The sequence below is a fragment of the Scyliorhinus torazame genome, chromosome 13 (assembly GCF_047496885.1).
Source record: "Scyliorhinus torazame isolate Kashiwa2021f chromosome 13, sScyTor2.1, whole genome shotgun sequence".
Lineage (NCBI taxonomy): Eukaryota > Metazoa > Chordata > Chondrichthyes > Carcharhiniformes > Scyliorhinidae > Scyliorhinus > Scyliorhinus torazame.
The window spans coordinates 4,351,561-4,377,245 of NC_092719.1; the positions used below are offsets into that span (position 1 = coordinate 4,351,561).

The following is a 25,685-nucleotide window of genomic DNA, read 5'->3' on the forward strand; positions in this document are numbered from 1 at the left end:
TCCACTCGTCCGGGACTGTGACTGTCAGGCCGTTACGGCCGCTGAACACGCGAACCTCCTCACACACGATGCTTTTGTGACAGGGATTGCGTCGGACCGCATCCGAGACCGATTACTGGAAGGCGCCACGCTCGAACTGATGGAGAGGAAAACCTTGGCGCTCTCCATGACGGTCGCATCCCGTAATGTACAGTCTTACCCATCCCGCCGCACTGCCCACCCTTCTACCCCTCCTGGACCCCGCCAACGACCTCCTCAGCTGGGGCCCTGCCTTCCCAATACGCCTGCGCCGCACGCCGATCCGCGTACTCTGGGGGTCCCCGCTGCTACTTCTGTGGTCAGCAGAAGCACCCCCGCCAACACTGCCCGGCCTGCACTGTCGTTTGTCAAGCCTGCAGTAAAAAGGGCCACTTCGCGGCTGTGTGCCAGGCCCGCGCAGTCGCTGCGATCGCGCCCGCTATCTCCCCCTCCCCCACGCCAAACGCACAATGGGGGCCACCATCTTCTCCTCCCGGGGCCATGTGCGACCAATGGGCGCCGCCATCTTGTTCCCCTTCGGCCACGTGCGCCCGGCCTTGCCGATGTCTGCTCTGATGCGGGCGAAAGCATGTTATGCCTCGGCCGCGAGAGGGAATTGGGTGGACCCGCAATGTGGGCACTATGGGCGCCGCCATCTTGTCCCCCACAGGGTCTCCGGACACCCCGAGATCGGACCGCACACGCTCGCCACCCGAAGCATCCGATGGCTACCCGCAGCTCGCTTCGATGACACTGGACCAATCTCGCCCGCACAACCTGGCCACCACGTCGACAACGGTGAAAATCAACGGCCACGCGACCACGTGCCTGCTGGACTCCGGGAGCACCGAAAGCTTCGTACACCCAGATACGGTAAGGCGCTGCTCCCTCGCGGTCCATCCTGCCAATCAAAGGATCTCCCTAGCCTCCGGATCCCACTCCGTCCTGATCCGAGGCTTCTGTACAGTCACCCTCACGGTCCAGGGCGTAGAATTTAGTAACTTCCGCCTCTATGTCTTTCCTAATCTCTGCGCTGCACTCCTGTTGGGCCTGGACTTCCAGTGCAATCTCCAGAGCCTCACCCTCAAATTTGGCGGGCCCTTACCCCCCCCCTTACCATTTGCGGCCTCGCAACCCTCAAGGTCGATCCCCCCTCACTTTTTGCCAATCTAACTGCGGATTGCAAGCCCGTTGCCACTAGGAGCAGATGGTACAGCACCCAGGACAAGACCTTCATCAGGTACGAAGTCCAGCGGCTGCTTAAGGAGAGTATTATCGAGGCCAGCAACAGCCCCTGGAGAGTCCAAGTGGTATTGGTTAAAACTGGGGAGAAACACAGGATGGTCGTGGACTACAGCCAGACCATCAATCGGTACACGCAGCTCGACGCATACCCCCTCCCACGCATATCTGATATGGTCAATCAGATTGCGCAGTACAGGGTCTTCTCAACAATTGACCTGAAATCCGCCTACCACCAGCTCCCCATCCGGAAGTCGGACCGTCCGTACATGGCCTTAGAGGCGGACGGTCGCCACTACCACTTCCTTAGGGTCCCTTTCGGCATCACAAATGGGGTCTCGGTTTTCCAAAGGGAGATGGACCGAATGGTCGACCAGTACGGTTTGCGGGCCACCTTTCCGTACTTAGATAATGTCACCATCTGCGGCCATGACCAGCAGGACCACGATGCCAACCTCGATAAATTCCTCCGCACTGCCACTCTTCTCAACCTGACCGAGAACAAAGAGAAGTGTGTGTTCAGCACGACCCGGTTAGCCATTCTCGGCTATATAGTCCAAAACGGACTTCTCGGGCCCGACCCCGACCGCATGCGCCCCCTCATGGAACCTCCCCTCCCCCACTGCCCCAAGGCCCTCAAACGATGCCTGGGATTCTTTTCCTACTACGCCCAGTGAGCCCCAAACTATGCGGACAAGGCCCGCCCACTCATTCAGTCCACCCAATTCCCTCTCGCGGCCGAGGCACAACACGCTTTCACCTGCATCAGAGCAGACATCGCCAAGGCCGGGATGCACGCAGTGGATGAGTCACTGCCTTTCCAAGTAGAAAGCGACGCTTCAGACGTCGCCCTTGCCGCCACTCTAAACCAGGCAGGCAGACCCGGGGCATTCTTTTCCCGCACCCGTCATGCCTCTGAAATTCGACACTCATCCATCGAAAAGGAGGCCCAAGCTATCGTTGAGGTTGTGCGGCATTGGAGGCATTACCTGACCGGTAAGAGATTCACTCTTCTTACTGACCAACGGTCGGTAGCCTTCATGTTCAATAACACACAGTGGGGCAAGATCAAAAATGATAAAATCTTGCGGTGGAGAATCGAGCTCTCCACCTATAATTACGAGATCTTGTATCGCCCCGGTAAACTCAACGAGCCCCCAGACGCCCTCTCCCGAGGTACATGTGCCAGCGCACAAGTGGACCAACACCGGGCCCTACACGACAGCCTTTGTCACCCGGGGGTCACTCGATTGTATCATCTGGTCAAAGCTCGCAATCTGCCCTACTCCGTCGAGGAAGTAAGGACAGTCACCAGGGACTGCCAGGTCTGTGCGGAGTGCAAGCCGCACTTCTACCGGCCGGACCATGCGCGCCTGGTGAACGCTTCCCGCCCCTTTGAACGCCTCAGCGTGGATTTCAAAGGGCCCCTCCCCTCCACCGACCGTAACACGTACATTCTCAGTGTGGTCGGTGAGTCCTCCAGGTTCCCCTTCGCCATCCCATGCCACGATATGACGTCTGCCACCATCATCAAAGCCCTCAACACCATCTTCGCTCTGTTCGGTTTCCCCGCCTACATCCACAGTGACAGTGGATCCTCATTCATGAGCGATGAGCTGCGTCAGTTCCTGCTCAGCAGGGGTATAGCCTCCAGCAGGACGACCAGCTACAACCCCCGGGGAAACGGGCAAGTAGAATGGGACGGTTTGGAGGGCCGTCCAGCTGGCCCTACGGTCCAGGAACCTCCCAGCCTCTCGCTGGCAGGAGGTACTCCCTGACACTCTACACTCCATCCGGTCACTATTGTGCACCGCCACTAATAACACACCCCATGAACGTGTTTTTACTTTCCCCAGGAAGTCCACATCCGGGGTGTCGCTCCAGACTTGGCTCGCAGCTCCAGGACCGGTCCTTCTCCGTAGGCACGTCCGACCCCACAAGGTGGACCCCTTGGTGGACAGGGTTCACCTGCTTCACGCCAACCCTCAATACGCCTACGTTGAGTTCCCCGACGGCTGCCAAGATAGTGTCTCACTCAGGGACCTGGCACCGTCAGGCTCCACCCCAACACACCCCCCCACCCATGCGCCCCCACCCATGCGCCCCCACCCATGCGCCCCCCCCTCCCACCGCGCTGCCAACACTGACCCCACCAGACCACCCCCCCCCCCCTTTCCGCACAAGAGGACGAAGAGGACTTCGGCACGCTCCCGGAGTTCCCCGATGACTGGCCAGCATCAGCACCGCCACCACCGCCATCGGTGCCACCTCCACCTCCGCCAGAACCGACTTAGCTGATGCCGTTACGCCGCTCCCAACGAAGTACCAAAGCACCGGACCGGCTGAACCTGTGACGGACTCCGGACCGTCAACGTGGACTTTTTCTTTTTTTTCTTCTTAGCACTGGACATAATTGCACTAATTGTATATAGTTTCAGGTCACCCCCGGCCGGACTCAGTTTTAACAGGGGGTGAATGTGGTGATCCACTGTAATAGGAGATGTAAGGTAGGACCTGCACTACAGGTTCGCTGGTAGCCCCTGCCAGCTGGCTCCACCCAGGGAGAATGGTATAAATATGCATGACCTCCATTGCCCTGCCATTTCGCCAGCTGCAGCAGGAGGCCACGCATTTGACTGTAATAAAGCCACAGTTGTCCCCAATCTGCGTCTTTGTGCAATTGATTGCGCATCAATAATCCATATTAAATGTGGACCAAATCTTATTATTCCAGCCAGCTTCATGAATGGAGTTAGATTCACAGCATCGAGCACCATTTTAATATTGTTGATTCAACCCAACGGGAGATATTTCCCCTGACATATTCTAAATGGGAATAGTTTACACCAAAACGAACAATGCCTTTTGAGAACTCTATCAAGGAGGAACGATCAAGCTGGCTGATTTAAGCTCAACACCACCGAGGACAAAGCAGCACGCTTAATTGCTCCTCCTCCTACAAACATTCAAACACTTCCACCACCAATGAACAGTGGCAGCCGTGTGTACCATATACAAGATGCACTGGAACTCACCAAGGTTCCTTAGGCAGCACCTTCCAAACCCACAACCACAGCCATCTAGAAGGACAAGAGCAGCAGATACCTGGGAACCCCACCACCTGGAGGTTCCCTTCCAGGTCACTCACCACCCTGACTTGGAAATATATCGCCGTTCCTTCACTGTCGCTGGGGCAACATCCTGGAACTCCCTCCCTAACAGCACAGTGGGTGTGCCTACACTTCAAGGACTGCAGCGGTCCAAGAAGGCAGCTCACCCCCACCTTCTCAAGGGCAACTAGAGATGGGCAATAAAAGCTGGCCTAACCAGCGACGCCCACATCCCGTAAATGATTTTTTAAAAAAAGTATTTGTCTTTGCAGCTTTCAAACGTGAAATGTTCTGTCTGTAACATTTGTAGAAACAGTGGCATTCACAGAAATCAAATGTCCACTCTGATCCTCCTTATTTCAACGTGAATTTACAACCAGAGTCTCTGAAGACACAAACAATGGAAAATACATCCTCGAAGAAAGCTTACCATTCATTCCGTCACACTTGGAATTTCCAACATTGAAACAGGAAGTCTTCATATTAGCAGGTAAAGTGTTCCACCATTTGTACTCAAAACCCAGAATGGGTTCGGTTCCAGCTGGGCACCGTTTACACACTGTGTGAAAGTTAAATAAGAGAAACAATGTGACATGCACAAAGAAATTCCGTTTCTTGTGCATGTATATATCACTGTGGTCTGTGCTTTTCTATGTTACCCATACTGCACTTGACAACGTGCTCAGGTACATTACCCCCATCCACGTTACATTCTCTTTGATCTACAAAACTTAATATCTGAATTGTGAGGTAGGGTACTGCATAGCCACGGGGACAATGGGGACCAGGATGGTTACAAATCACTTTAACAGAAACAAAGAATCACCTTCACATCAGCTTTCTTCCTTAAAACTTGCCTGGTTACAAAAACGTCTGCAACTTTTCCATCACGGAACAGAATGTCTTCAGAGAAAGACGATTCACCGCTAAATACACCCACATCACCAGTAAAACCACGTTATGGCCGGCACAAAAAAAATTAGATCTCAAATTCTCAATGTTTGTCTCTGTTTCTCTCTCCACAGATGGTGCCAGGCCTGCTGAAACCTTACAGCATTTTCTGTTTTTATTTCCAATTACTAAAACACGGGCAGCTCAGTCACCAAAGCTTCCTCACTTCTCCCAATTATTATTTTTTTATTTTCCAATTAAGGGGCAATTTAGCGTGGCCAATCCACCTACCCTGCACATCTTTGGATTGTGGGGGTGAAACCCACGCAGACACGGGGAGAATGTGCAAACTCCACACTGACAGTGACCCAGGGCCGGGATTCAAACCTGGGTCCTCAGCGCCGCAGTCCCAGTGCTAACCACTGCGCCACATGCCGCCCCTAGCTTCCTCACTTCTATGATGACGCTTCTTGGGGATTAGTTGGTTGACCAAATGTTGACCTGCTCCATCATTCATCATGATCATGGCTGATCATCCAACTCAATAGCTTAATCCCGCTTCCCCCCAGATCCTTTGATCCCCTTTGCCCCAAGTGCGATATCTAACTGCTTCTTGAAAACAGGGCGGGTTTCTCCTTCCCGCCAGCCCCGTTTTCCTTGGGGGCGCGCCCCCGCCGACAATGAGATTCTCCATTCCCGTAGCCGGCCAATGGGGTTTCCCATTGTGGCCACCCCACGGTATTGAGAAACCCGCTAGTGTGAGTGCGGTGCCGGCCAAGCGGAGGATCCCGCTGACAGAGAATCCCGCAGACAATATTTTGGCCTCAACTACTTCCTGTGGTAGCGAATTCCACAGGCCGACCACTCTATGGGTGAAGTAATTTCTCCTCATCTCTGTTCTAAATGGTCTACCCCGTATCCTCAGACTGTGTCCCCTCATAACTTTGGGCTATTTTAGTTAAGCTCAATCACTGTTGGATTTATAAAACTGTTTAAGGATACATATAAAATGCAAGATTCTTACAACTTATTCCATCCGAATAGGTGCCAGAAGGGCAGGGTTCACAGTTTGAAGTGTCGTTGTTATAGAAACCGGGATTGCAGGGTGGGCAAGGCTTTTTCTCCCCGGACGGGGGGAGTTTGATCGCATTTTTAATATCCTCCCTGCATAACTTTGGCATTATCCATTTGTACATGACCTGAGTCTGAAAAACAATTTATGACATGTTCTGTTTTCCGAGGTTAAAAGCATTTAATACATTACTGAAGTGACATGACAGCCGTGTTATATGCATATTAGCCACATGACTTTTGTCAGTGCGTGAAGTCTCACTTGAGCTACACAATTTTAAAACAAAATACAAATCACCATTTTATTTATCCAACCCTCCTAATTTTGGGCAAGGTTAATTTCTGGAATATTTTAAATTGCCATTTCTAATCGGTAAAGTGATGAAGCAGATGTATCAACAGATTTCTCACTATCAGATTTTCAAACATGTCTCCCTATGAGCACGACCGCCTGAGGGGGTGCACTCCCGCCTGAGGTGGAGCACTCCCGCCTGAGGGGGTGCACTCCCGCCTGAGGGGGAGCACTCCCGCCTGCGGGGGTGCACTCCCGCCTGCGGGGGAGCACTCCCGCCTGAGAGAGTGTTCTTCACAAACCGGAAGGGATTCCACTCCTTCAATGCACAGTTGGTGTGTGACCATCCTGCACGTCTGCTCCCGCTATCCAGACAGCGGCACGACGCCCTCATCCTGGCGCACTCGACCTTCGAGATGCTCCCCCGGGTGAGGGGTTGGATTCTGGGCGATAGGGTGTATCCAGAGGCAACAGACCACTGGCCTGCCAGTGACACCAATGCTGCGACCAGGAGCGTCATCGAGCAGTGCATCGGCAGGTTGAAGATGCGGTTCGGGTGCCTGGTTCGCTCTGGAGGGGTGCTCAATACAGCCCTAGGAGGATCTGCCACATCATGGTAGCCTGCAGCATCCTACACACATCATGCAGCAGAGGGGAGACGTGCTGGAGGAGGAGGATGAACGCCAGGCCTAGTCCGATGAGTAGGATGCGGAGGGCCAGGGTGGACAGGGCATGGGGCCTGGACAGCCACAGGATGCTGCGCAACCTGTGCGCCAGGGCTGCCATGCGCGGGACAATCTAATCGCCTCTAGGTTCACCGACTAGGCGGCCTTGCCACCCGCAGGCCAAACATCCTGTCCCCTCTCCCCTGACCCCCTTCCTGCACCGAACACCAGCCCCCCCCCCCCCCCCTTCCCCCCCCCGGCATCTTCACCCCTCTCAGTGCTTCCCACCTGTTTCACTACAGGCTGCTGACCCTGGGTTGGCATTTCCTGCGGGTATGGTTCATGGGATGGAGGATGATGTCGACTCGCACTAGTTCCACATGCTGCCAATGCTGAGTCATTAGCATATGCTGCATGGCCCCTGGACTGGCGCCACCTTCAGGACTGTGGCATACCCGCTATTCAGTCCCAGGGTCAGCACTTGTCTCTGAAAGGGAGCTTCCCGCCCGCAATCGCCTACTGAGGCTGAATTCATATCAGAACTTTTGGGATTTTTGCAGCTGCACATAATTAATCCACAAAGGGCAGTTCAAGATCTACATTTAAACATCAATTGTTAAACTTTTAACACTTTTAATTGTTTGCTGAAAAGGTAAGCTTTGGCATAAATTTCAAATGGGTGAAAAAAATTAATTTATATTTATAAATGTTACTGTTTAAAAAGTACAAAATAGATTTACCTTTTTCTCATTATCACATCGTGTGTGTATTTGAAAATAGTCTTTCTCTGTACATGGTGGCCGATTTTTGCATTCACTCGACCCCTCCTCTATGAAGACGGGAATGGTAACAGTGAGGTAAACAAAATATAAGCTGGAAACATTGGTTCTTTTATTTCAGAAAGTAATCACAACGGAAATTAACTCCCAAATTAACAGTTTTGAGATTATACAATTCAGTCTATTTGTTTAGACTCATTAATTCATAAACCTTTCAGTGACTTTAATTAGAAATCGGATCAATTATGCAATTCCCAGTTTTCTGGCCTATAATCCAACATTGTTATGTACAAATTTCACCACCAGCAGCAACCCCAACCCCACCCCAGTCGCCCACCGCACGTCCACCTTTTAACTCAGGATGACCAGATATCATCGCCATCTATTCCCAAAGCAGTTTACAGCATCGACTCAATAGGAGTTGAGAAGGAATTCAAGCCCACATCCCATAATTTTATATTTCAATCTATAATCGGACCGCATTATCACACTTGTTTATAGCTCCATTTAGACTAAAGTGTTTCATTGTGATTAAGCTTGTATGATTTACACTTGCTGTGTTCCAATTAATCCACTTCAGTTTGATAATGGAATAAAGCCATGACTTTAGTTTGCAAAACACATCTAACAAAATCAGTAAATTACCAGATTCCATTTCAAATTGTATTGCAAACCCTTGAGGTCAACCTCTTTGATCAAAGTCTTGCCCTCTGCCCTTAGACAACCTTATGCCGCACTGTGTCAAATCCTCTTTGTTCATTCTCCGGTGAAGCATCATGGGACATTTTACTGTGTGAAGTGGGTATATAAATGCAGGTTGTTGTTGTGTCCTTGGCCAGGATTTTACAGTCAGTGGCAATGGAATGACGCTCATCATTGACCTCCAAGAAAGCTTCCCACTAAGATCTAGCAATCTCTGATGTATGGATTTTCCCTTTCCTGGTAGGTGTGATGGATGTAGGAATTTCAGATCTATTGTATTCTAGGTATTTGGTGCGGTAAGGGTTAAAAGCCTGGGTTAGAGTGTGTATGATTGCTGCAGTCACGTTTTAAAAGAAATCCTGATTTGAAAGACAGCAAAGGTTTTGGGAGCCAGGGGTGCAATTAAACCATCGTAAAAAGCCTGGGCTAATACAGTTTTGTTTGGATTAAGGGGATTCCCTGTGGAGTTCTGGGATGAAGCTGTGAACAGAAGTCAAACAGCTTGCTCTCTGCAGTTCAGTTAAAAGATATGTCTGCAGAAAGAAGAGCAATGTGGTTGGATAGGTGAACAAACCAGCTGAGACAGCTTCTGAAGAACTACAGCGAGAGTTTCTACATGGGTCTGACAGGATTCAGGTCTTTTCTTTAAAGCAATAGCACAAGATCTCTCTTTCTGAAAGAATATCTCTGTAAAGCAGGTATTCCTGGGTGCTGATAGTATTTTAACAGTGGATTGAGAGCTGAGATGGTTTTTCTTGTTGCTGGAGTGGGAATAAAGATAGCAGTTAAGGGTATTGTACATGCTCACCCCAGTCTCACCCCATGCTCACCCCAGTCCAACGCCGGCATCTCCACATCAAGGGTATTGTATTCACTGTATTGAGTAGTATTGTTTAAGGGGGAATTATAAGTTATTTTCTGGTGTGATGTTAAAGATATATTAATACTGTGTTAGTAATAAAGTTTGTTTTAATAAACCATATCTCTATTTCTTTGTGGAATCACTCCTGGAGTGAGGTATCCTCTCCTCTCAGTCTCACAAAATTAAAATAAAATATTGGGGTTTCTGCCCCGAATCCGAGCCACTGTTGGGGTCTGATCTCAGATTGTAATGGGGGGTTGCCAGGCATCCAGCAGCAGTTATGTCAGGAAGCTGGTAAGTAGCCAATCAGACTGAAGCATTCTCACATCAAATCAGGAAGTGAAAAGCACTGAATCCTTCACTTTCAATTTCAGATAATGAAATAACTTGATTGGATTGAAGACCGAGGGTGGCAGTCTCCGCTCCTGCTGCAGTAAATGGGAGATTTGGCTGAGCCACAAATTTTCTATCCTCACTCGGACCGGTAGTGGGGGCGGACCCGCAACGGAGAATCCAAGCCAGAAGCTAAAACATCACTGTAACAAACTTTAAAAACATATTATCTTGCAGCAGACACAGCAGAAGATACTTTCAATGTTAAAATATCATAACTATCATATGGGGGGGGGGGGGGGCGGCACAGTGGTTAGCACTGCTGCCTCACAGCACCAGGGTCCCAGGTTCAATTCCGACCTTGGGTCACTGCCTGTGTGGAGTTCGCACGTTCTCCCCGTTTCCTCCGGGTGCTCCAGTTTCCTCCCACAGTCCAAAGATGTGCAGGTTAGGCGGATTAGCTATGGTAAATTGCCCCTTAGTGTCCAAAGATGTGTAGGTTAGGTGGGGATAGGGAGTGGGCCTAGGTAGGGTGCTTTTTCAAGAGGGTCGGTGCAGATTCGATGGGCCGAATGACCTCCTTGGGCACAATAGGGATTCCATGATATTGTTTGACAAAAAACTCGTGAGCATGTTGTGGAAAATAAAGAATGTTGGCTGCAGTTACAGGTTATGGCCACTGGGCGGCACCATCAACCAAACTACTTGTTGCAATCCCATTGTCCCTTTTCCGGTTTCTGAAATCCAAAACTCGGGTAAATGATTTGTTCCATAACATTCAAAAAACATGCCTGTAACTTTATCTTCAGTACGCTTCCAGATGGAGAAGGTGGTGGCAAATCAGGGGGGTAGATATGTGATTGTGACAGGGGCGCTGGAGGGGAGGTTAGTGGCGCTGTTAAGTGTATACGGTCCCAATTGGGACGATATGGGATTTGCAAAGAAGGTGTTTGGGGCCATCCCCGACTTGGACACACACAAGCTGATAGTGGGGGGGGACTGGAACTTGGTGCAGGAGCCAAGTTTGTCAGGTCACGGCCACGCTCGCTGGTCCCATCAGGGGGGGGGGGGCGAAGGCGTTGGTTGGGTAATGGTGCAAATGGGAGGGGTGGACGCGTGGAGGTTTCTGCACCTGAGGGAACGGGAGTACTCGTTTTTCTCAGCGGTCCATAAGGTATACTCGCGGATCGGCTTTTTCGTGGTGGGGAAGGCTTTGCTGGCTGGGGTTAAGGGGTCGGAACACTCGGCAATTGTAGTGTCAGATCATGCTCCGCATTGGGTGGATACGGTACTGGAGAAGGGGGCAGCGCAGAGGCCGGGGTGGAAACTGGATGTGAGGCTTTTGGGGAACCAAGGGTTCTGTGAGAAAATTGAAAAGGTAATTGAGGAATATGTAGGTTTCAACTGTACGGGTGAGGTGTCGAAGGCAGTTGCCTGGGAGGCTCTAAAGGCGGTGGTGAGGGGTGAGGTGATTTCATTTAAGGCCAGGGTGGACAAAGAGGAGAGGTTGGAGCAGCAGAGGGTAATAGATGAGATGTTGGAGGATGATAGGAGTTATGCAGAGGATGGGGACCCGGCGATGCTGGAAAAGAGAAAGGAACTACAGGCGAGCTTCGACCGACTGTCCACCAGGAAGGCGGTGCACCAACTGAGACGAGCAAGGGGTGCAGTTTACGAACATGGAGATAAGGCAGGTATGTTAGCAGGAGATAAGGCAGGTATGTTGGCAGGTATGTTAGCAGGTCAGCTCCAGAGGGAGGCAGCGGTAAGGGAAATTGTTCAGGTGAGGGTCAGGGCCGGGAAGTTGGTGGTGGCTCCGGATCTGATTAACAAGGTCTTTGAGGAATTCTGTGAGAGATTGTACAGGTCAGAGCCACCTGGGGGAGACCGTGAGATGCAGGAATTTCTAGATGGGTTGGAGTACCCGAGGTTGGGGAGGGGGACAGGGCTACATTAGAAGGAGCGATAGTGGAGCAGGAGATAAAGGATGCGATTGGGAGGATGCAGTCGGGGACAGTGGCAGGGCCGGATGGGTTTCCGGTGGAATATTATAAAAAATTCAAGGATAAGCTGGCACCCCTGATGGTGGGGATGTTTGAAGAGGCGATAGGGAAGGGGGTGTTGCCACAAGCTTTGGTGCAGGCATCAATTCCCCTGTTGCTAAAAAAAGATAAGGATCCGACGGAGTGTGGGTCGTATAGGCCCTTATCACTTCTGAATGTGGATGCAAAAGTATTGGCGAAGGTACTGGCGGGTAGGCTGGAGGAGTGCCTCCCGAAGGTGATAGGTGAAGATCAGACGGGGTTCGTGAGAGGGAGGCAGCTCTTTTCAAACGTTAGAAGGGTATTGAACGTCATTATGGCACCGGCAGAGGGGAAGGAAACAGAGGTGGTTGTGGCAATGGACGCTGAGAAGGCGTTTGACCGGGTAGAATGGGGGTACCTGATGGCAGTTCTGGAGCGGTTTGGGATTGGACCAAGATTTGTGAACTGGGTAAAGCTACTATATAAGGAACCGAGGGCCGAGTGTCCACACAAACAACATCAGCTCGAGATACTTTTCTCTCCACCGTGGGACTAGGCAGGGATGTCCTATGTCCCCCCTGCTGTTTGCACTCGCGATTGAGCCGTTGGCCATCGCATTAAGAGGTTTGGGGGTATGGAAAGGAATAGTGTGGGGGGGGGGGGGTGGAGCATAGGTTGTCCTTATATGCTGATGACTTGCTGTATACGTGTTGGAACCGAGTGTGTCGATAGGGGGAATACTGGAGCTGCTTCGAGTGTTTGGGTCTTTCTCGGAGTACAAACTAAATCTAGACATGAGTGAGTATTTTGTGATGTCTTGGCCGGGGGGGGGTGGGGGGGGGGGGGGGGATGCCATTCCGTAGGGCAGGGACTCACTTTAGGTACCTGGGGGTGCAGGTTGCCCGGGAGTGGGGGGTGGGGCTCCGCACGTACAACATTTCCAGTTTGATGGGGAGAGTGAAAGCTGATCTGGCAAGATGGGCCGGTCTCCCTCTGTCACTGGCGCGTCGGTACAGGCGGTTAAAATGAACGTGTTGCCGCGATTTTTGTTTATTTTTCAGTGCCTGCCGATTTTCCTGCCAAAGGTTTTTTTCAGAGAAATTGAGGGAAAGATTACGTCATTCATACGGGGAGGGAAGGTGACCAGAGTTAGAAAGATGCTGCTACAGAGAGGAAGGCAGGCAAGGGGTTTGGGTCTTCCGAGCCTGATGTATTACTGCTGGGCGGCGAATGTGGAGAAGGTGCGGAGCTGGGTCAGAGGGGTTGATTCCCAGTGGGTCAGAATGGAGGAGAGTTTGTGCAGGGGGTCATGATTGAAAGCACTAGCAACAGCGCCGCTCCCGATAGCACCAGGGAAGTACTCAGGGAGTCCGGTCATAATAGCTTCATTAAGAATTTGGAGGCAGTTTCCCAACACTTCGGGTTGGGGGCAGGGTCAAGGGAAATGCCGATTCGGGGGGACCACCGATTTGAGCCAGGGAGTTGGGATGGAAATTTTCAGAAATGGGAGGAAATGGGGATTAAGACACTGAAAGATTTGTTTCTTAGGGGTCGGTTTGCAGGATTGAAGGAGCTGGAAGCGAAGTGTGGGTTGGAGCAGGAGGAAATGTTTAGATACATGCAGGTTCGAGATTTTGCCAGAAAGGAGATACAGAGCTTCCCGGTGGAGCCGGTCTCCAGACTGCTGGAGGAGGTGCTGACGACAGGGGGACTGGAGAAGGGGGTAGTGTCAGCGGTTTACGGAGCAATTTTGGAAGAGGAGAAGGCACCACTGGAAGGGATCAAAGCAAAGTGGGAGGAAGAGCTGGGAGAGGTTATAGAGGAGGGGGTCTGGTGTGAGGTGCTCCGGAGAGTGAATGCCTCCACCTCATGTGCGAGGTTGGGGCTGATACAGCTGAAGGAGGTGTAAAGAGCACACCTCACGAGGGCGAGGATGAGCCGATTCTTTGAAGGAGTGGAAGATGTGTGTGAACGTTGCGGGGGGGGGGGGGGCTAATCATGTACATATGTTTGGTCCTGTCCAAAGCTAGAGGATTACTGGGAGGCTTTTAGGGTAATTTCTAAAGTGGTGCACGTGAAACTGGACCCGGGCCCCCGGGAGGCCATATTCGGGGTGTTGGACCAGCCAGGGTTGGAAACGGGTGCGGAGGCAGATGTTGTAGCCTTCGCCTCGTTGATGGCCCGAAGGCGGATCCTGATAGGTTGGAGAGCAACCTCTCCACCCTGTGCCCTGGCGTGGCGGGGGGACCTGTTGGAATTCTTGACTGCTGAGAAGCTTAAGTTTGAACTGAGGGGAAGGATGGAGGGGTTCTACAATTCATTGGCATTGTTCATTGTGCACTTTCAAGAATTGGATAACATCGAACATTAGTTGGGGCGTGTGGGTGGGGGGTTTAGGGGGAGGGGGTCTGTGTGTGTTAATGGCGACTATGGGTGATCCCTAATTCCTTTTTGTCATTTGTTTGTGTGAACATGCGGGCTAATGTTTGGGGTTTGGTGGAAGGATGGGATCGTTGTTATTAATATGGAGATTGACATATTTGTTACTGATTATTGTTGGTGGGTGTAAATTTGGGAGAAAATGGGGAAAAAAAATTAACTTTATCTTCATTTTCCTGAGCCCCCCCCAGTAACCCCCTGTAAACATTGACCCGACCTGTAATTTGGTTCCAACTCCATCTACAAGTTTGCTGACGATACGACCATAATGGATCGGATCTCGAATAACGACGAGTCAGAATACAGGAGGGAGATAGAGAACCTAGTGGAGTGGTGCAGCGACAACAATCTCTCCCTCAATGCCAGCAAAACTAAAGAGCTGGTCATTGACTTCAGGAAGCAAAGTACTGTACACACCCCTGTCAGCATCAACGGGGCCGAGGTGGAGATGGTTAGCAGTTTCAAATTCCTTGGGGTACACATCTCCAAAAATCTGTCCTGGTCCACCCACGTCAACACTACCACCAAGAAAGCACAACAGCGCCTATACTTCCTCAGGAAACTAAGGAAATTCGGCATGTCCACATTAACCCTTACCAACTTTTACCGATGCACCATAGAAAGCATCCTATCGGGCTGCATCACAGCCTGGTATGGCAACTGCTCGGCCCAGGACCGCAAGAAACTTCAGAGAGTCGTGAACACCGCCCAGTCCATCACACAAACCTGCCTCCCATCCATTGACTCCATCTACACCTCCCACTGCCTGGGGAAAGCGGGCAGCAGAATCAAAGACCCCTCCCACCCTTTTCATGTACTTAACGATCTGTTGAGCTGCTTTCAGAAAAATACTTTTCACTGAACCTCGGTACACGTGACAATAAACAAATCCAAATCCAATCCAATTTTGGATGTTTCAATTTTACTTTTTTAATCCTTATGGCAGGAAAGAAAAGGTTTTTTTTAATGGGGTGACAATTATTTGCCTATTGTGAGATTAATGCCTGCATTTCCCATCTTTGAAACTTGACTAGATAGGAAGAGAAGGGTGTTGTTGTAATTAAAATGAAAGTGTTTTATTTCAAATGCATACCTTGGATGTTTTCCCTAACCTCCATCATGTGAGCTGCTTCTACATAGAACCAGAGAATTTACAGTGCAGAAGGAGGCCATTTGGCCCATCGAGTCTGCACCAGCCCTTGGAAAGAGCGCCCTACCCAAGCCCACACCTCCACCCTATTCCCGTAACCCCACCTAACCTATATTTCTGGACACTAAGGGTAATTTAGCATGGCCAAACTACCTAACAGCACATCTTTCGGGATTTGTGGGAGAAAACCAGAGCACCAGGAGGAAACCCACGCTGACACGGGGAGAACACAGACTCCGCACAGACAGTGACCCAAGCCTGGGACCCTGGATCTGTGAAGCAACAGTGCTAACCGCTGTGCTACCGTCCCGCCCACTAAACCCACCTCAGATTTCAATTTCTTGCTAGAATTTAACATTGAAACTTGGGTCCACAGCTGGCTGGGCATCACAACAATGATATTACTTCACTGTAATTATAAATTACACAAATATGTATCATGCAACACATCAGATGGCCATCACTAATAAAATGCCTCCCAGAGCCAGTGTAAACCAGAATGTTTCAAACAGCAGCTCGGAGAGACGAGTTCACAAACCCCAGGTATTTATAGTGAGGAATTGGTTTAAAAAAAACTTATTTTATTTCTACCCAATGAAACATGAAGCGACCGTACCTGAAAACTGCTTCACCTCATCACACTTCTGGCAGGAAGTGGCTCCTCTTGGTGAAAATGTATTTCTGGGGCAAACTTTGCAGATCGATGAACCAGCAGTGTCACTAAATGTACCAGGTTTGCACGGGAAACATTCCGACGTATAAGCTACACCTGTTCAAAATAACATGAGATATTTGTCACACATGCCTTAACTTCACATATCCTGTTTAGTGTGAAGTAGCCGTGAAGATCTTTACTGAGTAACGGTTAGGATGACGTTTGGACTGGTTTTGTGTGTCATGTCACAGACTCTTTCCTACGGGAAGGTACCGCACTGAACCAAAAAGAAACCTCTCTTTTTCTCTTATCATCCTCGTTTTCTCATCCCCCATTTCAAAATTCCACAATGTTGGGCCATCAGCAAAGAGTTATCAATGAACGACCCAAACATACTTAAAGTCAGGATAACAAGCGGAACAACCTCATCTCAGTGATCCTGACCTGGTTGTCATCATCCTGAGTAAGGTGCCAGAACAGCTTTGAAGCTCCAAGATATCAGCTTTCAGTGGACATACAGTCCAGCCCCAAATTTTACTGAATTTAAATGAAAATTGCCATCGTCCCAGATGACCACAGGCTGCTTTCCCCTTTGAGGGGGGAGAGCTGACTGGCAGTGATTTAACCTGAGGATCACCACACCTTAGGTGAGGGGCAAGGTTGAGAAGGCGGGGCTTCATGAATAACCTCAGCCGGTACGGGGATTGAACCCGCGCTGCTGGCCTCGCTCTGCGTCAGGAACCTGCTGTCCAGCCAACTCAAGCTAACTGATCCCCTGAAGATCCTCGGTTAACCATTTCTATCTCCGTTCTGAGTTAGTAAAGGTTAAAGTAGAGCCTAGAGTTTATCCCCGACACATGCAGCAATAGGGGATGCGAGAGATGTTGGAAGTACAAAAGGCTCACTTTGAATTATGTTTTTGAATAAGACTAGTTGCATGATGGGTATAAAACTGTCTTGTGCTATGCTGACCAATCACTGCTTCCTTTTAGGCTAAGAGCTGAAGAGCTAAATCCAAAGACAGAGGGCCAGATCTTCCAGCTTTCGCGCCGGTGAGACCTTCCGATCCCACCCACGGCGCAGTCCCGCTGGTTTCCCGACAGTGTGGGGTGGATTCAATGGGAAATCCCATCGACAGCAGCTGAACCAATGTCTGCCAAGAAAGACACTGCGGGGAGGCCAGAGACTCTCACCCTGAATCTTGCTCAGCAAAGACAATATTTCAGGAAAATGGCCAATTACAACTCTTCTAAAGTTTGAAGCAGACTATTAATGCAATCTGGAGACTTGGTGAATAATAAAATGTGAAAATATGAGAAATTCATTTTCAGAATTTTCACCCAATTATGAGGATGATCTAATCTTCATAAGTTCAATTGATGAATTTTAGAACAAAAAACATGTCCCACTTTTTAAAATTTTTTCATCAGATGCGGGCATCGTTATCAAAGCCTGCATATGCTGCCCGACCCTAATTTCCCTTCAGAAGATAGTGATGAGCCACTTTCGTCAAAATACTCGAGTGTCTCGCTCGGCCATTACAGAGGGGCAGTTAAAAGTCAACCACATTGCTGTGGGTCTTGAGTCACATGTAGGCCAGACCAGGTAAGGACGGCAGATTTCCTTCCCTAAAGGGCCAGATAGGTTTTTACAACAATCCACTAGTTTCATGGTCACTGTTACAAATACTAACTTTCTAATATAGAATTTATTTAATTAATTGAATTTGAAATTCCCCCGCTGCCATAGTGGAATTTGAACTCGTGTCTCTGAATCATTAATTGAAGCCCCTGAATTATTTGTTTTGGAACCTTAACCACTATGCTCCCACACCCCGAAAGTAAAACCCTACAACTGAATACAGGGAAGAATTTAGGGCAGCACGGTAGCACAGTGGGTAGCACAATTGCTTCACAGCTCCAGGATCCCAGGTTCGATTCCCGGCTTGGGTCACTGTCTGTGCGGAGTCTGCACGTCCTCCCCGTGTGTGTGTGGGTTTCCTCCCACAGTCCAAAGATGTGCAGGTTATCTGGATTGGCCATGATAAATTGCCCTTAGTGTCCAAAATTGCCCTTAGTGTTGGGTGGCGTTGCTGGGGTATGGGGATAGGGTGGAGATGTGGCCTTGGGTAGTATGCTCTTTCCAAGAGCCGGTGCAGACTCGATGGGCCGAATGGCTTCCTTCTGCACTGTAAATTCCATGAAAAGCTCAATGTTGTGGATCTGTCACTAAGTTTCCAATTTGATTTTCAAGACCATTAGGAAAATGTTTTTAGTGATACTATCCCAGCTGAGGATGGTCATAAATTACAGTTGCATATAAAAGTCAATTAGGCAAAATGTTTATAAATTAGAATTAAAGAGTTTATAATAGTCAAAAATGGAGAAAAAAAACGTTGTACTTAATTCACAGCTGACCTGCACGCACAGATTAGATTATGATTCCTAGCATATATTGAAACTACAAATCTGAATAATATGTTATATGAATTGAATAGCTTGGCTTGTTATCGACAACAAAACCTTCAGCCAGGAATCTTGCAAGTCATACCTTCAATGTGGATATTTCTCAGGAGCACTGATTTGGCCATTTTGTCACCCAAAAGGATTCCGGTGGTTCTCCAATATAGGATGTTTGTACCAGTCTTCAAATTCACCTACACAAACAATTGTTCAAGGAATTGAAGCATTGTTTCATTATCATCACAATTTATGTGTCGTACTTTCTTAAAGGTTAAGTTTCTACAGCAGTAGAACGCTTGAAGCACAACTAAATTGATTTCAAATAACCAATGCGATTTACAGAAATGCCTGTTATGTTTTAGCAACAGGACTTACTAGAGTAACTGGTAATGGGGTCAATTATTCATCAGGTGTAAGAAATGATGGGTCTTCCAATTCCTACAGAACGGTGACGTGCTCTCTCCACCACTGACAAGCTCCCCTTCAGCTGCCAGGTTCCATATACAGGAATTTCCTCAGCAAACCCCGCTTCCTCTTCTCCTGCTCGTTCATCAACCTCCTCAAAACCTAGTTTGTTCACTGAACATCTACTGATCACTCCTCCCGCTCTCTCCTTCACTGCCTTGGCAACCATTTCCTTACAGCTTTGCGATGTCTTTACTGTGTTAATGATAGGATAGGAATGCCAGCTTTTTCGCGAAAATGCTGAACTGCATTTTGAAGCCACTGGGAGTGTCATTAAGCTATCCTGATTGAGAAGGGGATGTTTTATTTTCCTGTCAGTCGTAACTTGGTGCAGCCTGGGAAAGAGAGAAGCCCAAAGGAATTGCACTTCGGAAACCGTTTCTGAAGATCCAATAAAGTTTTACATTGGAGTGATCAGCTGGGCAGAGAGAAATAATTTCTCAGATAGAGGCACCCTCAAATCTACACATACAAGCAAAACATGCTTTACAGAGAATGGCTCCTTTATCTCTTTGTCCCATGTCAAAATTAGGCATCATTATATACACAAATACAAGATCGGCCGTGTCTTCAGCTGCCTCGGTAAAACAGTTTGGAGTATCTCATGGTTGCCTGTTCCTTTCTATTTAATGTGATCCACAAACCCCCCTTTTCTTTATTTTTTTCACTTCCAAGCTCTTAGTGGTGCACAAGATAGATTTTCATCTGATTCTATAGCGAGCGTTTTCCTGGAGCCGGTCGTTAGTCTGTCGCCGGAGGCTTATAGCTTGAGGGGCACCACTCCACATCAAGCAGGGCTGACAAAGAGTCCCTCCCACTTTTCCCAGCAGCCAGTGGGATATTGGAAGGATTTCGCAGGTTGATACTCAATCTGTTTGGCCGGGCTATGAACACACCGTCCTTGGCCATCAAGTCCTGGACTGGGACTCAAACCCGAAGCTTCTAGGAACTGGGACATTACCCACTGCGTCACAAGATCTCCCGCCCTTTCTTTGCAGACGTCCCAACAGTCAGATCATGGCCAACCTCCTCTGAACGTTAGGAGATCATCCACGCTAAATAGTGAAGACTTCCATTTCCTCATTTGGGAGGTCTGCAGACGACAGGAGTGTACAACTCCCTCGTTCAAAAGACCAAAGAGTTTTGTTGTTTACTCTGCAATTGGGTTATTTTGTGCTTGTTAGTGTGATGTCTGTCCCATGAAATGTATTTTATGTTAAATCGTACTGCCCTAAATTGAGATACGCATCCTAGATTATTCCTTCTTTCATTATATTCAATCGGCATTTTTGAAACTTTGGGCAATTATTTAATTAATGTTGGCCCAATCCTTTCAACGTCCTTTCTCTCCAGGCAACACTTCTTCAGAGCCAACATTATATTGGCAAAGTAATAGCCTTCTCTTTGTCCCTTTATCAGCAGTTAACAATGAGACATATAGGTTAATTTCCAATTAAATTGATCATTAAAAATCACCGGTGGAGCCGCCATTTAATGGCTCCAGCAAAGAAGGTTTCAACATTTTCAATGTTATTAGTTCAATATAAATTTATATGATTACCAAATATCGTCAATCCTAACATTTCAAGTATGTCCCTTAACCATTTTAGGATTTTGCATTCCTTATATTTGTTTAGAATTAATATCAATGCCCTTCGCTCTGTAACTGCATCTCCACTAACGAAGATATTGCAATTTACACTGTTCTAAATTATCCATTTTAATTTGCAAGACCAGAAAAGGATAATTTTATCTCTTCTATTGAAAGCAAAACAGAGTTCAGTGTCATAACCTTGTTCGGAAGAGGTGCTACTTAAAATATTAGTTTATATCATTAGGGAGGATAGATGTTAATTTATAATGTCATCAACTGGACATTGAAAGGGACGATTTTCCTCAGCAGAGGACAGCAGCTACGATGTTGTATTTGAGAAGAATACAAGCTGCTTTTATGGTAACACAGAGTATATGGAGCTCTCAAAGAGAGTTCACCAGATTCAGCTCTTGGGTGAAAAGACATTGGACTTTGAATAGTCTGTGAGAGGCTGTCACATGTCCAAATGCCTTAGTCCATCTCTTTCTTCTGAAACCTCTCAGTTGAGCGGTTTGTGATTTGGAAAAACTCACCAGAAAACTCGCCTTGGAGAACGCTTACCCGAAGATCAGAGGCTGAATGCCGTTGACTGCTGAAGTGTTCCCCGACTGGAAGAGAACATTCCTTTTTTTTTTAAATATATTTTATTCAAGATTTTTTGGCCAAACATAACAGTACGTAGTGTTTCTTTTAAACAACAATAAAGCAATATAAATAACAGTGGCCAGTTTTAAACAAATAAATAAATAATATATGAACAGAAACAAAAACCAAACTAAATGGCAACTGCCTTGTCAAAAATAAATACTCTCCAAAGATACAATCCAACAGTCCAATATACATTACCTAAAACAAGTGCCTATACATATACAATAACATCCCAGAGAGTCCGTCCGATTCCTCCCCCCACCCTCCCCTCCCCCCCCCCCCCCCCCCTCCCCCCTGGGTTGCTGCTGTTGTCTTCTTCTTTTCCATTCCCTCTATCTTTCTGTGAGGTAGTCGACGAACGGTTGCCACCGCCTGGTGAACCCTTGAACCGAACCCCTTAATACGAACTTAATCCGTTCTAACTTTATAAACCCTGCCATGTCGTTTATCCAGGTCTCCACACCCGGGGGTTTGGCTTCCTTCCACATTAACAATATCCTGCGCCACAAGACATGTGGACATAGGAGAAAAACAAAAACTCCTTACTCCTAGGTCTACTAAATCTCCAGGGGTCTACTCCTCCCATCTGCTCCATAAAGTCCTTAAGCACCCTAGCTGCAGCCGGCCTCCTTCCGGTCCTGGACCTCGATCTGTCCAGCCCTGGGTCCAGCACCGTGTTACAATCTCCACCCATTACCAACTTCCCCACCTCTCGGTCCGGGATACGTCCGAACATACGCCTCATAAAGTTGGCGTCATCCCAGTTCGGGGCATATACGTTCACTAAGACCACCGCCTCCCCTTGCAATTTGCCACTCACCATCACGTATCTGCCCCCACTATCCGCCACTGTGGTCTTTGCCTCAAACATTACCCGCTTCCCCACTAGTATAGCCACCCCCCCTATTTTTTGCGTCTAGCCCCGAATGAAACACCTGCCCCACCCATCCTTTGCGTAGTCTGACCTGGCCTATCAGTTTCAGATGCGTCTCCTGCAGCATAACCACACCTGCCTTAAGTTTCTTTAGGTGTGCGAGTACCCGTGCCCTCTTTATCGGCCCGTTCAGCCCTCTCACATTCCACGTGATCAGCCGGGTTGGGGGGCTCTTTACCCCCCCCCCCTTGTCGACTAGCCATCTCCTTTTTCAATCCAGCTCCTCACCCGGTTCCCACGTAGCCGTATCTCACCCCAACGGCGCCCTCCCACCCCGACCACCCCACCCCATACCAGCTCCTCCTTCTCCCGAGCAACCCAGTTAACCCCCCATCCCCCCGCTAGATCCCTCACTAGCGTAATTGCACCCCCCATGTTGCTCCCAGAAGTCAGCAAACTCTGGCCGACCTCGGCTTCCCCCCGTGACCTCGGCTCCCACTGTGCGAGGCCCCCTCCTTCCTGCTTCCCTGTTCCCACCATGATTACCATAGCGCGGGAACAAAGCCCGCTCTTCCCATTTGGCCCCGCCCCCAATGGCCGGCACCCCCAGCTCCTCATCCTCCCTCCCCCCCTCCCCCACGACATGGGGAAGAGAGAAAAGTTACAGGGTCGCAGGATTGACAACTTGGGAAATCATCTCTTCCCCCTTTCCCCCCTCTTCACCCCACATATTCGCCCCACCACTTTGTCCCAAACGTTCTTTTTCTAGCCCGCTTATTCCAGTTTCTCCTCGACAATAAATGTCCACGCCTCTTCTGCCGTTTCAAAGTAGTGGTGTTTCCCTTGATGTGTGACCCACAGTCTTGCCGGCTGCAGCATTCCAAATTTAACCTTCCTTTTGTGCAGCACCGCCTTGGCCCGATTAAAGCTTGCCCTCCTTCTCGCCACCTCCGCACTCCAATCTTGACATACGCGGATCACCGCGTTCTCCCACCTACTGCTCCGAGTTTTCTTTGCCCATCTGAGGACCATCTCTCTGTCCTTATATCGGTGAAATCTCACCACTATGGCTCGAGGAACTTCTCCAGCCCTCGGTCTTCGCGCCATAACTCGATAGGCTCCCTCCACCTCCAACGGGCCCGTCGGGGCCTCCGATCCCATTAACGAGTGCAGCATCGTGCTCACATATGCCCCGACACCCGCCCCTTCTGCACCTTCGGGAAGACCAAGAATCCTTAAATTCTTCCTCCTCGCATTATTCTCCAGCACCTCCAGCCTTTCCACACACCTTTTGTGTTGTGCCTCGTGCATCTCTGTCTTCACCACCAGGCCCTGTATGTCGTCCTCATTCTCAGCAGCCTTTGCCTTCATGACCCGAAGCTCCTGCTCCTGGGTCTTTTGCTCCTCCTTTAGCCCTTCAATCGCCTGTAATATCGGGGCCAGCAGCTCCTTCTTCATCTCCTTTTTGAGTTCTTCCACGCAACGCCGCAGGAACTCTTGTTGGTCAGGGCCCCATATTAAACTGCCTCCTTCCGACGCCATCTTGCTTTGTGCCTGCCTTCCTGGCCGCTGCTCTAGAGGATCCGCCGCAATCCGGCCACTTTCCTCTCCTTTTTTCATCCGTGTCCAGGGGGGATTCCCTTCTGGTTTACCGCACAGTGTTTTTAGCCGTTAAAATTGCCGTTGGGGCTCCTATTAAGAGCCCAAAAGTCCTTTCCACCGGGTGCTGCCGAAACGTGCAACTTAGCTGGTCATCGCCGCACCCGGAAGTCCGGAAGGGCACATTCCTGCCTGATCTTCGGGTAAACGTTCTCCAAGGCAGCCTTCAGGACGCGCGACAATGCAGAATCGTTGACCAGAAACTTATAGCCAAGTTCCGCACACATGAGTACGGCCTCAACCGGGACCTTGGATTCATGTCGCATTACATTCACCCCCCACCATCTGGCCTGGGCTTGCGAAATCCTACCAACTGTCCTGGTTTGAGACAATTCACACCTCTTTAACCTATGATTATCCCTCTCTCCAGTTGCTCCATCTGGACCTGTAGACTTAATTACCTACAAAGACTCGCTGCTCCATCTGGACCTGTAGACTTAATTATTACCTATAAAGACTCGCATTCAAAAGTATCGTATTGCATCTTTGACTTTTTCTATATAAATGTTTCTGGAATCCACCTCTTCATTCACCTGAGGAAGGAGCAGTGCTCCGAAAGCTAGTGATTCGAAACAAACCTGTTGGACTTTGTTCTGGTGTTGTAAGACTTGTTTCTGTTATAACTAACTCAGGAGTGGGACAAAGTCAGTTTACCCCCGTCAACCTGGTCCTTACGCACTTCTTTCACCATATCACCCCGGAGAATTTCTAAAAAAATGGAGACTGCTTTGCAATAACATATTTCGACCAGTCGGCTGCTATGTACCACTTACTGAATGACTGCTCCACTGATCACGGTCTGTTAAATGCATCCACTTTTGATTTGCTGCCTCCGTGTCTTGACACTGATCATTTTGCACCTGAGGATAAAGAATTTGTAATGAAGAACTGTGGAAAATAACAATTACACGCTAATTTACTTTTCACAATTTAAGAAATATGTTAAAAAATGTATTTTATGGAACCGGACTTACAAAGAACTCAAAAAAGATAGTGTTATCCAGATACTGGTAATCAAATGTAACTTTTCCTGATTTCTTCAAGTGTACTGAATAGATGAGGGAAACTGTGCAATCATCTCTGCTAGAAGCAATATAACTCCCGTGTGGAATCCAAGACGACCTGTAAAAGTTTAATTACAAGAAAAATGACTCCAAATGATAAAAGACAGAAGACTTAAAACTCAGGTCTCTTTTTGGGGGGGAAAGTTTCATTGAGACAAGGAGGTGAATAGACATTTTAGCTTAATGGGGAAATCATTACTTTTGAGAGGGCTGAGTACTCACTCCTCACAGCTTGCTTACAATAGGAAATTTGAAATACTGGCCAGATGCCAATGGAGCATTTGTGATCCAGCATCTTTGCTTTTCCAACTCAAAAACAGTCAACTGTAACGATACGCAAAACTAATACTGATCTCATTAGATTGTTAGAAGTTCATTTTTTTCTCATCTCCACATGGCTCCTGAGATCTGCCCATTACTGGGTAAGTAATAATAATAATCTTTATTGCCACAAGTAGGCTTGCATTAACACTGCAATGAAGTTACTGTGAAAAGCCCCTAGCCGCAACATTCCGGCGCCTGTTTGGGTACACGGAGGGAGAATTCAGAATGTCCAATTCACCTAACAGCACGTCTTTCGGGACTTGTGGGAGGAAACCGGAGCACCCGGAGGAAACCCACGTAGACATGGGGAGAACGTGTAGACTCCGCGCAGACAGTGACCCAAGCCGGGAATCGAACCTGGG

At 48.8% G+C, this 25,685-nt stretch overlaps 1 protein-coding gene across 1 annotated transcript in view; it reads right to left on the bottom strand.

The window, feature by feature from the left end:
* elapor2b (endosome-lysosome associated apoptosis and autophagy regulator family member 2b) overlaps window positions 1-25,685 on the bottom strand; it is a 142,458-nt gene that overhangs the window by 40,694 nt on the left and 76,079 nt on the right. Inside the window, exons 4-10 of the mRNA XM_072470945.1 lie at window positions 24,910-25,057; window positions 24,709-24,795; window positions 18,784-18,889; window positions 16,195-16,347; window positions 8,030-8,118; window positions 6,286-6,466; window positions 4,801-4,929 (exon numbers count right to left, since the gene is read on the bottom strand). Of these exons, the coding sequence (XP_072327046.1) occupies window positions 4,801-4,929; window positions 6,286-6,466; window positions 8,030-8,118; window positions 16,195-16,347; window positions 18,784-18,889; window positions 24,709-24,795; window positions 24,910-25,057 (893 nt within the window). The remainder of the gene's footprint in view (window positions 1-4,800; window positions 4,930-6,285; window positions 6,467-8,029; window positions 8,119-16,194; window positions 16,348-18,783; window positions 18,890-24,708; window positions 24,796-24,909; window positions 25,058-25,685) is intronic.